Here is an 18699-nt window from a genome sequence, read left to right on the forward strand (position 1 = left end):
AGTATTCATAGTCAGACTCAACTGGTGTAGGTTGCTTAGGGCTCTTAAGTACTGTGAGATGCTTCTCTTTTCCTGCTTACAGACATGACCATGGAATTCCATAAGGATAGCCAGTCCAACCCTCTAAGATCCTCTGTGCAACTTTTATTAACTATGCATCATAAACTTACTAGCATCCTGTTAGATGCAAAAGCTTTGGCTTGAACTTTGAGGCAAGAGAGAACATTCTCATGGAATCTGAAAAAAAAAATCCTTACTTTTTGTATCAATATGTAGACAGCTGCAGAGTGACAATATGAACATGTACTTGCAATTTCAATTCGTCAGGCTTTGATAGCTCCAAGTGAAAGTGTACCAAATGATGCACTGGTGATTTACAATCCAGCATGCAAAATGCAAATAACTGGGAAGCCTATAGTGCAGTCCATTTTAAAGCAGCTGGTTTCTCTGTTTCACCTACTGTCCCAATGGTCTTTAGGTAATATAACTTAATGCAATGACTTGACAAAAATGTAAAAGTATAAAAGGGATATGTAACAGTGCAAAACAGACACCTTCTGGCAGTCAGTGTTCTATTCTCTGGAGATAGATGTGAATGCAGATCAGGTGGTAACATTTGTTGCTTTCCCAACATCAAATACCCGTGTTATAAAGAAAACAGAATATTTGTGTGTGTGTGTGTGTATGTACAATAAGTTTATGCTTCTACAGGTATATGAAATTGAGCTGTTTAAACTTAATTTAATCAGCACTGGATATGTATGTGTAAAGGAAATAATCAGCTTTAATATAATGTCTGTTCCATACATCTATACCTTTTTCTTATGCTCTGTCAATAAACATGTATTATTCATATTTTCTACTTTTATAACAGAGTTGAATTTAAAAGTATTTTGTGTATATGTAGAGTATGTCAGAATTGATAGAATTCTGTATGTACTTACATTATCTGTTACAGAGTATCTATTATTCCTGGCTTGCCTTTTCAATTATGGACATGTTTTAAAGGGCAGTGCATTCTCTGCAATGACCTGTATTGATTTCATTAGCTTTTAGATTAGGTACAGCATGAACAAGCTGTCATCTTCTCTCAATTTCCAGCTATAGATAATGTAGGGCCTGTGTTATGTATGATAGAAATTGAGAACACTTTTTGTTTACTGATTAAAAAAAGCGCTGGGTAAGAAAGAGGTAAGCTGGCAAAGGTAGGATTTAGTCAAATGCCTTAGTTTCTGCAGTTGCTGGAGATTGGTGGTTATGTAGAATGCCATTTCTCTTAAGGAAGGTGAGCTTTGATGGTTATGGCTTTTATCATGACCCTGTTCTAGAGACTAAACTTAACTGGCAGCTGTGTTGACATGTAGTTAGTTATGCCTTAGAGAATACATGTTCACATTAATTGAGTTTCAGTTAGAAAAAAATGAAAGAAAACTGATCTTGTCTACCTGAAAACCATTTAAAATCATAATAATGATCAAAATTATGACACCTTTATCACTTTATTTTTATGTTATAATTGTATAATTTACTTTCTTTCTTCCCCCCACCCCCAGATCCTGGAACAGAGCGAACATGTGCAGAAAATATCTGTGAACATAACTGTACCAACCTGAATGAAGGTGGCTTTATCTGTTCCTGTAGACCAGGGTACAAGGCCAGTGAAACTAACAGAAACTCCTGTGATGGTATTTTCGATCTTCTAATCATCTTCTCACTGATAAGCGTTCAGTGACCTGTTACTTAAACGTTTCAATGTGATTACCCATTTTGCATTCTAGAACAGTTTTTATACATTTAGCAGATGCTTCCTAAAAAGTTCTGCTGCTGAATCATGTTTTCTAACATGCAGGCCTCACTCCACAAAGAACTGGCTCCACAGTTTGGACATATTTTAAACTTTTGGTGGCTGTGGGTATATGTTTTTGCTTTACTGTAGATAGGCATTGTCATATCCTTGCAATCTGAGGGACAGAAATTTCCTGTTGTTTTTTTTTTTTTTCTCTCCTTACTGAAAGAAAACTTACTGAAGGTTATACTGTCCTTCTGTCCTGCTCCAAAGCAGACCTACAGTAAAGGTTCATTGTACCATATTTTTGTCCCAGTTATATGCAGATAAACTATGGTGCAGAGTCTACCCAAAGGCCATTGTTTGTAGTTGTGCTTTATAGTACCTTCACAGGTACCATTTCAGTATGTTTTGATGACAACACTTCGTTTGTTGCTCCCAGCTCTTGTTAGACAATATGTGTAGTTTTATTAAGGATGATCCAAGACCACCTTTCCCTTTCCTTGCTGCTGATATTGTTTCTGAGGACTCGGTATCTTTGCTTCAGCATTTCAAGAAGACTTTGCTTCTGCATCTCACTGTAGTTGTGCCTCATCTTTCATCTTGGTGATTTGACATGAAAATACATGATCAACAATGTCTCTCTGAAAAGCAATCTGATAAGCAATCTGATAAGCAGGAGCAATGCAGTTATTAGCCATCTGTAGTTAGTTATGTTAGACAGCAGATGAGTGATGAGGAGTTCTGTTAGGTAACAGATGCTGATGTGACTTATTAGGTCACTGATCTTCTAGAGTATGTGGGGAAGGGACAAACTTACCACTTCATGGAGTAAAGGTGACCAGCATGCGGAAGAAAGAGATTAAGTTCTAATAATTTTTTCTCTACTTATGCCTAGATATTAATGAGTGTGAGATCTTTGGGACATGCACCCAGGACTGCAAGAATTCCAAAGGAAGCTATGAATGTTTCTGTGCAGATGGCTTCAGGTCTGTGGGTGATCAACAAGGGAAACAGTGTGCAGCTAATGGTATGTTAACTGATAGCAAGATTGATTGCTACCTGTAAAGAGCAAGTGGAGTATAGCAACTTAATGAATATAATCCTCTCTTCTTTTAGGAAGGGGATAATGAAAACCAAACATTATTCTGTAACATATTATTATCTGTGTATTCTGCCCATTCCATAATCAAGAATAGAAGTGCTCATCTCTGCTTCCAATTGTAAACATTAAAAATATTATCTTGATTTGGATACCTGCCTGCCTTTCTCTTCAAGTGCTCTGCAAACAAAAACCTGCTTATCGTGTGGTTGTCATCAGGAGGAAATTAATGTTGCCTGTTCCTGAAGTTTAGGTTTTCTCAACAAAATAATGCATCAGAAGAAAGTTGCATTAAACTGGTACAAATCAAAGGCAGTTTGATGACAGTTCGACACTGATTGTTCATGGACTGATGCACACAAATGGGACTTTTGGCCAATGTCAGTCATTAGCTTGTTATCATACCTTAGTGCAGTGCCTACAGTACGTGAACCCTCTTGAGGCAACAAGACTTTCCATCTCCTTTTTAAAATATGTTTCAGCCTTGCAGGGTGTTAGGACAGGTAGAGCGGCTGGGCTGATTTTAAGACTAGTTTAAGCCTAGGTTCAATCTTCTACGTAAACACCTTTCACTTTTGGAAGCGCAGACTAATGTACACTTCTATTTTCATTTGCTACTGAATTATTTCCTACACTGCCCCGGTAGCCAGATGAAAGACACCACAAAAGTGGTTCTACCTGCTTTCTGGGCTGAGATGGGGAATCGCTGACTTTTGGAGTCGGCTGGTGACAAAATGTTCCAAAGACACCCCATGCACAACTCAACCGGGGAAGGTGCCAGAAAGGAGTTCTGTTGCTTGTTCTTACACTGCCCCGGTAGCCAGATGAAAGACACCACAAAAGTGGTTCTACCTGCTTTCTGGGCTGAGATGGGGAATCGCTGACTTTTGGAGTCATTGATTAGTAGAGAGTTGATTCAGAAAACAATAGTAATAGAATAGTAATAATAAAGAGTTGAAGAAAACAGGAAAAATTGACAATGCAGCAGTATTAGATAAAAGACAAACATTGTATTTAGAAAAGTACTTACACTTTAACAGCTTTAAGAGATACATGGTAGAAATATGGTGTGCCTAGTCAGATAGTAAAATCTTCAAAACAGAATGCCTGTGAACAAAAGTGTGTGCTTCTAGAGGTTTTGAAACCTGAAAATCATTTGTAATATGAGAAGTGATAAAAGAAAACGATGTCTTCAGGTTTCTGGTCAAGGGACCTAACTCAGCAAATATTTACCGTTGAGCATGAGACTGGAAATACAAGAGGGCATTTGCACCTGAGTTTCTACCTGGCTGCCTTTTTATGTGCCTGTGTCAGAAGTCTAGTTCTTTGAAACCCTTCTTCATAGGCTTTATTCAGGAAGCATCTAGACACCTAAAGTTTTAAAGGCTAAATGACAGAAAATAACATGACTGTAGCTGATAACATCATGAAATTTGTTGTGCTCAAAGTTCTATGTATGCTCAGAACTCTGCTGGTCCTTATAGGACAGGCTTAAAGCACTTATAAATGAGCGCTTCCTTTGCCTGTCTGCTGCAGGCCTGATCAGTAGGCATTTTCAGAACACACAGAATATTAGGTCCCCTTTTCCCTCTAATAGCATATATATTGGAAATGCTATCAATTTCTCCACTGAATTGTATGTTCATTAGAGAATAGTCACTTGCCTTACTCTCCCACAGCTAGGCATGACTTAGAGGGAAAGGGATTGTGTTCAATTGAACACTTCACAGGAAACTGAGTATTATTAGTTGGAAAAGGCACTGGTAAATGAGATTTTCCTTTCCCAGCTGAATGCCTTGTCATTTCTCATTGTGTCTGTGAAGATGTGATTAACATAGGATAATTTCTTCTCTGGGAGAAGGCCTGGGGTTTAAGTCCACGACTCTCAACTGGACTTCGTTCTTGGCAAAAGGGCTGAACAATTAAATTTTCTCACCAGCAAAATTTGGCACGTGGGACTGATACTCCCTATAGTCAAGTTGTTAGAGTATTGAGGCTAAATCCAAATTAAGCTGTGGGCAGGAGAACATTCATCTGTATATGACGACATTAGAATTTAAACACTTTCAGGTAGAAGAACTCAGATAGGTTGTGGCTCAAAGTGCAAGCAATTTATTTGTACTTTCAGAATTGTTTCCTGTACTGTGAGGGGGGAGCTAGACCACAAAGTGTATAGCAGCATTCTGTTTTTGAGATGTAAGGTGGTGATATGCCAACACTGTAATGTTTAAAATTTTTTAATGCATTATCCCTTAATGTGCAAAATCTCCTTACTGCACAAAATCTATGGTGAAAAGGATAATACTGTCCTCAGTGGTAAGTATTTCCAGAGTTTTAAATTAATTTTGGAAAGCCAAGAAGTTTGAATAGCTCTGAAGTTATAGAAGTGACCCTGTGATCTTTCTGCTTCTTATGCAGACAGAACTTGTGAAAACCCCGATTTATTTTTGATTAGTAGTGACTTTCATCTGTTTCTTTGAAAATGAAATACACATGAAAATAAAATTCACGATCATTTCCCAGGTAATCCTCCATTGTTGCTGCTGCCAGATAATGTGCGGATTCGAAGATACAATATTTCATCAGAACAGTACTCTGACTATATTGATAACCAGGAGCGCATCCAAGCTCTGGATTATGACTGGGACCCTGAAGGGATAGGCCTGAGTGAGTATGTGTAGAACATTAATACTCAACCATGGAATGGTTGGTTTAAAAGGATGCACTGCTGCCAGTATAGGTACTTAATTTATGCTGGAAATGAAAATGAAAATCAAATAAGATTGACTGGACAGGTATTGGTTGAATGTGTCCCTCCCCTTTACTCATTCTTCAGTACCAGTGTGGTTCCTCAATGCTTTCGTTTAGTTTAGCTAGGTTTCATACTGTTTTTCCTCTTGTGAGTTCAGCAGTGGAATTCCGGCTCTTTAGGATTATGCAGTAGTAGAGGACTGCTATAAATGAACCGCTTCCTTTTTTTCTGCCTCTGCCAGGCCCCAAACCTGGCTTAAGTCTTGCAAGAGCTAATCCTTACACTAAGCAGGATTGGCGAGTAGATCCCTGTATTAGTTTATATCTTTGCCCCTTTATCAGTTTCTCTGCTTTTTGCCTTTTTTGCAGGGCCACTGTTTGGGGCCATATTTGCTCTGTAGGGTCGTGAGAGTCTAAATTACTCTCAAAATCATATGCAAAGCCTTCTAGAGATAAGATCCTCTACTCTTGAAAAATGTGATACATATTTCTTGATGGTCTAGGTCAAGATGATTTTAGATGTGCATCTTGCCTATGATGAATGGCTTAAAAACTTACACATTAACACAATATAATTTAATTGGACAGACAGCTCTGTGTTGTTCATAAATAAATGGGTCTGGTGTCTTCACATAAAAGCCTCAGAAAGATGAAAATTTCCCCAAAATATGGAATAACTAGATGTTAAAAATTATCTTTGTCATCTTTTTGGAAGGTATTGTGTACTTCAGCATTCTGGGACAGGGTTCTGAGTTTGGAGCCATCAAACGTGCTTATCTGCCCACATTTGACAGCAGTAGGAACAATCCTACAAAGGAAGTTGATTTGAATCTCAAGTACATAGTTAATCCTGATGGGTTAGCTGTTGACTGGGTTGGAAGGTAAGTACACTGAAAAGCTAGAAAAATGCTGTACCTCGCTTATGTCAAGGGTCTGATCAGGCAGTGCAAAACCCACTTTTTTCCTTCCTTATGAACTGTCTCTGAAGGTATCTAGTTTCAAGGTACTTCAGGAGAATGTAGTAAGCTCTATTTGCCCAGACAGCAGGTTAATAGGTCAAATACATGTTGCTGACTGCATCACATATTCTCTGAGGAAACTTGCATTAATCACAACTAGCAGATCAGTTGTACATCAGTAAAGTGATAGTACACTGGCCGTCATGTCAGATGGATTCTTCTTCAAGGACTCAGGGTAAGCTCCAGGGAACAAGCTTTCTCTGCTGTTGGAAGGAGACCTCCCCAGTCCATAATGGAATTTGTCTTTTTTCTTTGCTCCTTTCTTAACCAGCCTTGGGCTATATGAGCTAATCCCAAAGCAGAAGCAGCTGTGAAATCTGACTAATGAAGTGTTTTCTCAGAAAATTGTAACATTTTTGTAATTGTCTCTCAAGACTTTTTTCTCCCTCGTGTTGGCTGTGGGTTTCTTTAAGTCAAAAACATGTCAATTTTTAAACTTAATCCTAGAAATCATGAGATCACTGCTTACTTTTCCTACCTTGGAGAAAAGCTGGGAGAAAGTTGGGCATAAGTTTTGGAAGTTAGATGTTGATGGTGTCATTTCTTGTTTACAGTGTAACTGTTAAAGAGTGTGGTGAACAGGCATAGCTGTAGTTCATTTGGTATAATGTTGAGGGAATCCTTATGTTTGTAGCTAGATGTGGTTAAATGTAGTCAGAATTCTGTCTGAAGCTGAATGGACAGAGTTTATAGAGATGGATCAACTCTCTGAATGCTGTTGACAGATTTTGGATGTTCCTGGTGATGCAGTCAATAGGGTGAAGAAAAAGAATGCTAAGATCATAGTAAAGCATGAAGTTTCTGAAAAGCTGAAAAATAAAAGAAGGAATTTAGCTATCTGCTTCCCCTCTGTCATGTGGTTATCAACTAAGTGAATGAATACTTTACCTTTTATGTCCCCAATCAAAATAGGATTGAAGGTGCTTAAGACCTGGGTTGTGGTTAGGTAGCACTTTTTTCTGAACGTGTTTGTGGCAACAGATTTATTTCTTTTTTCCCCCTAATGATTCAAAAGCCTATTGTATGAGTAGGCAAAGACTGGGGAAAGACTTATTCCAGTTTGCGGCCTGATATGTAGCTTTCATTATCTGGACTCTTTGTGTTAGGTATGCTATGTTAGGTGAACTATGAAATAGTTATGAAGTTGCTCATGCAGTACATCACCCTAATTTCTGCAGCAGGATAAGTCAGTCTGGCTGGCTGAAGTGATTCACTAGCCTGAAAAATTGTGCTAGTCATGATGGAGAAAAAAAAAAAAAAGAAGTGGAAAATCGTATCTTTCCTTCCAGCAGTTTTTAAATAGGAGGTAGATATATTAAGGCCTGGGCTAGCCTTTAGCCTTCAAGCTGTTTTGCTGTTTGCTTTGTGAACTGCAGGCCACCCGGAAAACCAAAAACCTCTGAGGGCAGGAGAAACTGTATGAATTTCTATTCACAAATCTATATGGTCATGAGAGCAATGAAAACAGATACATATGACCAGCATCCTGGTGAGGCTAGCATCTTTAGCATGTCAAACACAATATTATACTGATTCCAGAACAATGTTGAAACATATTTTTTAAAAAAACATATTTAAGTGTCTGCACATTATATAAAAACTGATATACAGGGTTTGGGACACTTAGTCCTTCCGCCCATCTGCAAAATAGGAATTACAGTATTTTCTCAAATTCCCAAGCCAATTATGAGATAATTTATTCCATGAGAAGGCACTGTGTGATTAGTGGGTGCATAATAATGAATACATTTATTATCTAAGGTCAAAAACAGAGCTGTGATGAGAAAGATAAGCAAAACTCAAGGAAGAGTAGACTGCCCTGTTTGTAAGGACTAAGATGCAAATGCTTTGATGTGGTAACAGTTTATCCATTAACATCTCTGTTAGAAGACAGAAGTCTAGAGAGGAGGTAGTCTAGAGGACTAGTAAGATGGATACCTGTAGAGTTGCTGTATAAATTAAACGCTAAATGAATTTTTGTTTGTAATGAACCTCATAGTCTCCTGGAAAACGGAATCTTTAAAGATGCTTATTAGCTGCCTCTGGTGCTTAGAAGTAACAATGACAGTTCTCAGTAACCTTTTAATGATGATTATTTGACAGGGAACAGAAGCAGCTGCAGAAACTTTGTCAGAGAAGAAAACTAGTGAGCCCATAGATCACATTTGCTAAACTCACCTATATTTAGGGTCTGTATATTCTAGACTGAGAAAGTTCATATGGAATCAATGCAGCTTCATTATATTAATTTTGTTTGGGTTTGATATAGCTTTTCTTAAAAAAAAATAAAAAAATTTGTTATTCCTCTCCCAAGTATAAACTATTTACTTCTGGAACGTTTTGTGTTTTATGTAATGCAGACATCTTTACTGGACTGATTCAGGGACTAATCGCATAGAGGTGGCAAAATTAGATGGACGGTACAGAAAGTGGCTTATCTTTTCTCTACTGGATCAACCAGCAGCTATTGCTGTCAATCCAAAACGTGGGTAAGTGCTACAGGACTTCCCAGAATTGTTTTCAATGCTATTCAATACCAAAAAATCAAAACAATGGTTAGTTTTACAGGAAAGACTAAGAGAATGCTTTCTGGAGTTTCCCTTTACTAATGTCAGGAAATTTGTGTACATGGGAAAGTATTTTAGGAGTAGATTTCATATGGGTGCTTGTGTTGGTGACACCACCAGGTAGGTCAAATAAAAATCTCCTTTCTACAGTATTGTGTGCTCACTGAATTTCCCTGTTAGTACTGAAATAGGGAAATAGATGTGAATGTCTCATTAGAACCTCCAAGCAATACAGACACAGCCTCCTTCACAGTGGAAAGCAATGTAAATGCACTGGTACGTTCAACAGCGGTGCTTGCTACATCTTGTATTATATGGTGGATCACCAGATACCTCAATATGTGCTTCTCAGCTGGAGTAAAGCAGCGTGGCTCCTGAAGTCACATGGGCTCTGCAGCTTTGTTGTGACTGATGGATGTTCAGTGTTCACAGTCATTTCTCTTCCACTAAGAATGACAAACTGTCATTAAAACCACTCTGTCCCCAAATCAGGACACAAGATGAAAACATTATTATTTTGGTATTTATCTTCTGTACTTGAAACAAGCCTGTTCAGTGAACTGTCTGTGACTTTCCCTGATCACATCCGCAGAACAGGTTGCTGAAGAGCTTTATGTTCCACAACTGACCTTTTCTATGAAACACCAAAAGATAACCATGGTGACCAAATTCTGAACCATATTAAATTCTGGTTCTGTCCTTTCAGGCTCATGTATTGGACTGACTGGGGAAGGCAGCCAAAGATTGAATGTGCCTGGATGGATGGACAACAAAGACAAACTCTGGTCTCTGAAGACCTTGGCTGGCCAACAGGTCTTTCTATTGATTATTTGAACAATGACAGGATCTATTGGAGTGATTCTAAAGAAAATACTATTGAATCCATGAGACCTGATGGGACAGACAGAACCATAGTATTACATGGAGGTAAGAACTTGTGCAATTAATATAATGGTACTCAAGATGTATGCTAACAAGCACTTGGGCTTCACAAGTGGGGCTAGATCTGGGAGCTTTTCAAAGGGTGAGTCTTGTTAGTGTTTTATCCTCCTTTATACAGGGAAAAATGGCACACCAGGTTCAGAGTTCATGATGCCTGGTAACTAGATTTCCATGACCCAAATAGGGGACAATGTGGAAAACTGGATTCTTGCTTTTTTATGTATATTATCAATCAGTCTGCAGGTACAGTGACATGAAGTGTTGAGGCACATGGGGTTGTGTATATATATATATATAGCTGCAAATGTCTTAAAATGAAAGGATTAAATGGTGTATTTAACCTGAAGAAGGACAGCAGTTGTATCAATCCTGCTAGAGATTTGCTTGCTGACAGTCTATTGTTTGGTTCTTTGAGAAGTAAGCAGTCCATACAGCCTCGATGTCTTTGAAGGCCATTTATATTGGATAGCTAAAGAACGAGGAGAAGTCTGGAAGAAAGATAAATTTGGAAATGGAGAAAAAGTGAAAGTGCTGACTGTAAATCCATGGCTTACTCAAGTGTGCATCTATCACCAGCACAGATACAATCAATCAGGTAGGTAATTAGCATCCTTTAGTGAGCTATTCCTTGCTAGGATATCAAAGTTGGTTTTGATGTCTTCAAAGAGATTAATAATCTTCTGATAATGTATCTATCAGTATGTGATAATATTAATTTCTGAAAACATAAAATTGGAATAGAGGCTGGCAAGTATTTTCTGTACATCCAAAGTTAAATCAGCTGTGGAATACCACGCACTGCTTTTTAGAGTCTCTTAGAACTAAGTTATGACCCTGTCCTTTCTCGTCTTCCCCTCCATGATGGAGTTGTCATAGAGGTGGCAGTCACAATATGAATTAATCCTGGTAACATACAAAGCGCTGGCCATTTAATACTGCCTCCAAGGGGTTTATTTCAGCTATGACATGTCCACAGTGCTCACAGGGGAAGATATCCAGAGGAGCATCCAACATACCCCTCTTAAAAGGTATTTTAGCTTTCATAATCAGAAAGCTCCATGTTGCTTGGAGATGTTTAGTTTCTTCTTGGTGCTACACTGGCTTCCAACAGCCATGGTCTCTCCCGTAAGAATGTAAAAAAAGATGAGAGAGAAGGTTTTGATATAAATGTGGTATTTGACCATCTGTTGTTTTTACAAATGGATCTAAACTTGCTTAGATTTTTGGTGTGTGATAATACTCTACTGACTATGAAATTTCCCTGCCTTACCTCAGGAATATGCTGCTCTTCTTCAACTGCCTTTATCACTTCTTTTTTCCCAGTGCCTAATCCTTGTAAAGATGTCTGCAGCCATCTCTGCTTGCTGAGACCAGGAGGATACACCTGCACTTGTCCTCAAGGGACTCGATTCATAGAAGGCAGCAGTACAGAGTGTGATGCAGGTAGAATAATTTGTCAAACTAAAAATGAACACAAAGGAAGCTTTTCTTTAGAATGTAAACATGTTACTGTATTAGAAACATGCAGGGATGAGCTAACTGATATAATAGATGTTGGTAAGTCAGGACATCTGGCTTTTATTCTCAGCCATCACTGATTTTGTTCACCTTGTGTGTTTCATTTAATCTCTTTGCATGTCATTTGTAGGATGGATATAGCTATATTACTCTAACCAGTCCAGACCCAGCTGCAAAATTGATCACAGTTTCTGATTTTTGTTCTGAAATTGCGAAGTATTTTATTTTCATTCTTTTCGAATGCACTGGTTTCAGAACTAGAGAATTTCTGACAAATTATAGTTTATAATTGTATTTACAATTCTGTACAAGGTATTGTTTAATCGGTATAATAGAATACAATAGAAACTTGAAACAAAGCTTGCAGAACCCACAATGAAAAGAGAGATAACTTCTAGACAATTGTCATGCACTGGAAAGCCTTTTAAGTGCTAGAATTTAGTGCTTGGTTGTTGCATTGCAGCAGAGCCCCCACAGTGCTTTCAGGAGTGCCAATAAAATAGAATTGCTCAGCCTTCCCTGAGAAGAAAGAGCATACCACTGCAGGTTTTCTGTTTCTCTAGCTGAGAGTCTGCATTCTTGGTTTACAGTGATGTGGGTAGTAGCCAAATGTCCTTGTACTTGTCCTTGCAACCTGTCTCTAATACATTATACTTTATAACATTGTCTGACATCTTTTATGTGGTTAGTCTTCTCTGAATTATATTCTTTTTGCATTAAAAGAGGAAATGTCATGATTTTTTACATGGTCTTGCCTCTAAATTACATTTTCTTAATAACTGTTAATGCTTTTTCCTATTGCCACATGGTGTGAGCTGCAGAAAGAGAAGCTAGTAATTTGATGTAATAGTGAATGGAAATGTGCAATACATGTTTAAAGTAGGGATCAATAACACTGTTGATTGCATTTGCTATTTGCTGTTTATTGCTCTGAGGACACTGCATTTGTTATTCTCTGCTGAAACTGATTTACATAAAATATTCAGGAATTAAGAAAGCTGTGCTTAACCTTATTTTGAGGAAAAGGAGACAGGAAATAGGATATACAATACTGTCTCCGGTTTTGAACTTCAGTTTTTGTCTTGACTTTAAGCAAATCCAGTGAGCCATGACTGCCGTAATTTCTCTGTATTGCAGCTACTGAGAAACGTAGCCTGTAAGACCCCTGCATTTCCCCCTTTTGTATGCCATTTACTTGAAGGGAGTTCCTGTAAAGAACATCGTAGCAACAAACTTCCTCTGCCTCTGGCTGATAAAATTTTATGACAAATGTCTTATGTTCTAACTTGTCAGTGTGAGACAGGCTGTCAAAGTCTATCCTTAATTTATAGCCTATAATGATGTCTAAGATCCAGAGCTTTTCCTATGTGAACTATGCTTTTTGGCAGCATGTCCAGCTTCTTACTGAAGGCTAGTACTTTTAACTTTTTTTTTTTTTCCCCTCCACTTGACTTAGCAGTAGAATAATATCAGAAACTTTATAGCTCTGTGTTTGGGCCAGCTCAGGCAGTGCTGCCACTTGGTCACCTCAGGGCTCCTGGAGTGCAGCTGGGACACTGACATGATGAAGAACAGGCTTCTGCACTACCTGGTGCCAAGCCATCAGCATGTGCTCTGCACTGACCAAAAACTGAGGACTTTAGGCTTCTCCCTCTTTCTCACTGGCAGGATGTATTTAGAGGGCAGAGAGTTTAGAGGGCCCTCCTGTATGTGCATTTCCATCCACTGCTTTTCTTCATAAGTAAATGCATCACAGTTTGTCCCTCTCTATGCAGCTTCCAGCTGGTTGGAGGGAAGTGTCTGGGCAAAGGAGATCAAGTATTACTGCTTTCTGAATGGAGAGGTTTGAAGGGTGGTGGTGGACTGCATTGCAAGGGCAAAAGAAAGTGATGGGACATATAGCTTTTGAGTTGTCTATGCCTACTTTTACTGAATAAGAAGTTTTCTGATAACAGGTTTTACTTCAATTAAAGCAAGATAATTTGACAGAAAATAAATAGAAAAGCAACAAATACATTTAAAGCAAAGCTTATGAAAAGTAGCCTGTGAGTTTGCATGCACAAGTTCTGTAGAGATAAATAAAATGTTTTATGGTAGTATTTCTTTTGTTGAAGATGTCTTGATAACGTGTGTGGCTTTTGAATCTTGCAGCCATTGAATCCCCTCCCACAATGCCACCAGCATGCAGGTGCATGTATGGAGGAACATGCTATATAGATGAAAGTGGTCTTCCGAAATGCAAGTAAGTCAGTATGTTGTTAAGGTAGTCCTGGGTCAGATTGTGCTGATTTAGTCTCACAAAATAATTAAATTGTTTGAAATGTGTTGGAAATGGTTCAGAAGGTGTCTGTAGCAGCATGTTTGTAACAATCACAGCAAAACACCTATGTGCATAAAAATATCAGCAAATAAGCAATGTAAATGCATCAGTTTGGAAAAAAACCCAAAACCAAACCAAACCCAAAAACTCAGAACAGCAAACCTCTGCAGATTCTAGTAAGAGGCTATACTGAAAAATTGTAACAATGGAGATCAGTAAATGTAACCTGGAACAACCAGTAGGTGCCACCGATGCTTTGCTGAAACCAAATCTTTTAACTTCAGTGACTAGTTTTCTGAGTCAGCACTTTTTATTTCCACTTTTTATTCGGTGAAGAAGCAGACATACTATATTTACAGTCAGCGTAATATATAATTACTGAGCATGGAGTTAAATTTTTTGGCATGTAGATAAACAGTACTGAACATAATAACAAAGCTGAGATCCTAGACTTAATAAAAGCCATTCAGTCAGCTGTCCTTCTGATGTTCACAGGTGTTCATATGGCTACACTGGCAATTATTGTGAAATAGGATTGTCAAAAGGAGTGCCTCCTGGAACAAGTAAGCTTCAAGTGTATATTACACTTGATATTTTGAGCTGTTCAGGGTCCAGCTTATAATTCTTTGAGCTCTTTTTTTACATTGACCTATGCTTGCTTGAATGTTTGCTTATTCTTCTGTCTTTGAAAGCAGCAGTAGCAGTATTGCTGACTGTCATACTAATCATAATAATTGGAGTGTTAGCGGTTGGAGGCTTCTTTAACTACAGACGAACTGGTTCCCTTTTACCAGCGCTTCCCAAACTACCAAGGTATGTTTAGAAGGCTTTCATAGTTGTAATGTCTGTGCACTGACAAATCTATGTTTATTCCCAAGTATTTCTGAAAAATCCAGTTTGTTGGCTATGTACCCATTCTCTTGGAATATGGGAAGTGCAGTGTTGCAGCAGATCAGGAGGATTTTTGATTCTAAGCAATATCCTAGCTGATCATTATTTTATAACAAAGGACTATTGTAAAACTCGTCACATTCCCAACTAGTTTTTAAATAATGAGCAATAAAGAAGACTGTTTACCAGATCTGGAACTGGATATTCATTTCAAAGAGATAAAAAAGACCATAATTACATATGTTTGGATTTTTTTAGAGAAGTTTGTTAGAAGTTGATTCTGGCAAAGAGATCTCTAACATTTAAAGGCTGAGCTCATCTGCAACACTGTGTTCATTAGTTTAAAAATAATATGGGGCATGTATAGTTAACTTCTATTTATTTCCAGTGCCAGAGAAATCTGGGCTTTTTGTAGGTTTCTGCAATCCTGACAGTCATACTGTTTAGTGAAAACCAGCTTTGTGGAATATAATTCAAAAATACTTGATGCTTTAAATCAAAGGAATATGAAGAAAAAAAATTGTAAATATTTTGAATTATTTTTTAAAAAAAGTCAGAATATAATGCATCAAGATTTATTTTTTTTTTAGCTTTAAGGAAATTATATGTTTTTAAATGCATAAAGCTGCATCTTCATAGTCTTTGCACCAATTTCACAGTAGTAGCTTTAAATCAGTGTAATTAAATCATTGTAATCAGTAATGTGGATGTAGCTACAACTGCTTCCTCACTGGAGGATTACACTGAACTAATTAAGTCTATTTTTGACTTGACATAGTTAAATTGGGGCAAAATTTTTTTGTGCAAATCAATCCTGTAGACAGAGTTTGTAAGAAGTCTCTAAGTTGCTCACTGAAATGCTCCGTTTCTTTCTTTCTTGAATGGAAGTTTTCTGTGTCGTGATAGTGAACAAGTAGAAATTTTAATGTACTGACTCAAACTTTACCATTCAACAATACTTCTCATATAAGCTATGAGGCCACGTGAAATTGAGATGTCAGTATTTTGTCTGTGAGGCTTGTTTCAGAGTTTTCATTTCTGCCATGAATATGCCTTAGTGCTGCCATTTTTCAATCCCTCTTTAAACTGTTAACTTGTACCTTTACTGCAGAGTTAACTCAAGCTATAGCTTAACTGTTGCCCTAAATATGGGACTTGTCCATGTACAGGAATCATAGCTAAGATTTAAGGTTTTCTAAAATTCCATCAGCTGATGCCTGCAGGGCCAACTGGTAAGGTGTGTGTACAGTGTACCAGCTGTAGACAAGAGTTTTAGTACAAGCCAGCTCCAAAGAGGACACACAAATGGAAAGATTATTTCAATGCTTCTGTCTTCCTTCAAGTTAGGCAAATTTGATAAAATGAACTCGAAGTTTAACTCTGCAGTGGATTTGCAGTTGCATGGTTTTGGGGAATTGCATGCTCAGATTTCTGTGCAGAAAGCTCTGTATTTGGCTATTCATTATTGTCTTTCACTGCTCCTATTGTTTTGAACCTGACAGTGTTCTATCAGCCCATTTCCAATGTTTCTCATGCAAGTCTAATGTGCACTTGTGATTACTGTAAATGTATATGCAGATTGAACATTTGCTTATACAAAAAACAGTATTGTGCAGTTGTCTTCATGGTTTGCATGCATAAACATCTTTAGCATAGAAGTTGGAATTATGTCCACAAATTTCAGCTGCAGTTTAACTTAGGTTAAAAGAATTGTTGAACTAATGCAGGAATACTACTTCTGGTGCCCTCACTAGCTTGCCTATACCCAGAAAAAATTCCAAGTGATAAGTATGCAAGAACAACTAGAAAAATCTGTATTATGAGCTCACTTTGTGTATAATCTGGTTTTTGTGGGTTGTGTTTGGTTTTTTTTTTTTGGTAGTTTAAGCAGTCTTGTAAAATCTACTGAAAATGGCAATGGGGTAACTTTCCGATCTGGAGCAGATGTGAGTATGGACATAGGAGTGTCTGGCTTTGGAGGAGACTCTGCTATAGACAGAGCAATGCAAATGGTAAGGTTTAGTTCTGAAATAATTTTTTTAGATTATGTTCTTTTAATGTCATTTTTAGCTGACAGAGGAAAGTCTTTTATGTAAAAATGATAGTGGTATAATAAATATGTTCTAGAAAAAGAAGAACTGATAATTTCCTGGAATAGATTTTTGTAAATTGAAGACAAGGACAAATGTAGGCTGTTCTTCAAAATAATATGACTTTTCTCATGATTTATATGGTAGAAATTAAGTAGATAACCCCCTTTCCTATTTAAACATATTAATGGAATATATGGGGAATTAGTAGGCAAATAAAATATCTTAAGAAGGAATTATTTGAGAGCATTTGTGTTGCATACAACAGATTAAAAAGTGTGGTTTTCAAATCCACGCTGTAGGTTAGAAACTTCAGATGTAAAACTCAGGCCTAACCACAACGTACACTACTTTGCAGTACAAATTATAAATCGGACAGTTTCTTATTTTCACAAGTTTAAACAAATCATGTTTAATAATTTTGGGGACATCATAAAGTATAACTCTACTTCATCCATATTTTGTTATGCACATCTGAGATACAGCACACCCTTGTGTTTCCTGTACTGTAAAAATACACCCATTTACCACAAGAAGTAAAATATAATATATTTTTACTTACAGCAAATAGATCACAGGTATGTTTGAATAATACACATTTGCTGCAAAGTCTACACTGGCAACTCCCTAAACTTTGGAATTTAAAGATAAATTACAGACTTAACTGCCAGTAAATAATATGAAATTAAACATCTAGTGAAGATTAAACTCATAATAATGTATATGATCTTCTTCTAGATGAAGAAACACAGCCTTTGTTAAAACTAAGCAGCTTGTGTAATGAAACAACCATATGAACATTTCAGTAAATACTAGGAAAATAGCTTTAGGCTTGAATATTACCTCAAGTCTTTTTCATGCATGAAAAACTTCATGGTACTTTCCATTTTCTGACCTAATAATGACACACTGAAGTCCAACTGATGCAGTGTATATGTTGCTAATAACAGGTCTGGATACAGGGTATTTCTACTTAAGTGATGTTTATTCTCCCCGTGTGTTCAGAATATAAACAAAAAAATCATATAGTTCACTGGGAAAGAATTCAGAGGGTTTAGTTTATGGCAGCAAAGAACTGTGGGATGTGCCTTCTAAAATTTTAACATCACGTATGCATGAGTAGACGTTAGAGGTATGTTTTTCAGTGTGGCTATTCTTAGTCAAGTTATGCTAATTTGAGGGAGCTGACAAGTTCGCTGTGTGGTAAAGAGCTATACTCTGACAGCACAAAGCATGAATCCTTATGGCCTGAAACAACGGTTTGTAAAAATGATGTAGGTTTAAGCCATCCCTGGGTGGCTATCCTTATGTGGCACTAAATATTTTCTTAAGAAATACTTAACTTGGCACCTTTGCCCACCTGCTGCAAGCACCGTAGCTGCAGCTCAGGGTTTCACACCATGTGTAAAGCAACTGCTATCCAAACAGTGGTCTTTATACATGGGCAAAGTATTGTTTTATAATAAGAGATATGCTAAAAACTGTGAAATGTTTTATTTTTGACATAACTTGTATGCTATATCTAAGGGGATGCACTTACTACTTTGTCTTAAAAACTATAGCAATCTCCCTGCTGGGACAAAATGAATGGATCCCATTCTTTTATATGTCAGATAGTGCTTATTAATTTGTATGTAATTTTGAGGTTTCTAAAATGAAATATTTATGTTGGGATTATGCTTTGGTATCTCTCCCTTGTTGAAGGTGTGATTT

At 37.4% G+C, this 18699-nt stretch overlaps 1 protein-coding gene across 1 annotated transcript in view; it reads left to right on the plus strand.

The window, feature by feature from the left end:
* The window catches only part of LRP2 (LDL receptor related protein 2), a 146496-nt gene that overhangs the window by 124226 nt on the left and 3571 nt on the right, over positions 1-18699 (plus strand). The window contains 12 exon segments of the mRNA XM_080398878.1: positions 1554-1685; positions 2685-2816; positions 5412-5555; positions 6355-6520; positions 9019-9147; positions 9932-10152; positions 10586-10762; positions 11491-11610; positions 13837-13927; positions 14501-14568; positions 14701-14818; positions 16779-16908. Coding sequence (XP_080255004.1) covers positions 1554-1685; positions 2685-2816; positions 5412-5555; positions 6355-6520; positions 9019-9147; positions 9932-10152; positions 10586-10762; positions 11491-11610; positions 13837-13927; positions 14501-14568; positions 14701-14818; positions 16779-16908 — 1628 coding nt within the window.

This window comes from Falco punctatus (genome assembly GCF_963210335.1).
Source record: "Falco punctatus genome assembly, chromosome: 8".
Taxonomy (NCBI): Eukaryota; Metazoa; Chordata; class Aves; order Falconiformes; family Falconidae; genus Falco; species Falco punctatus.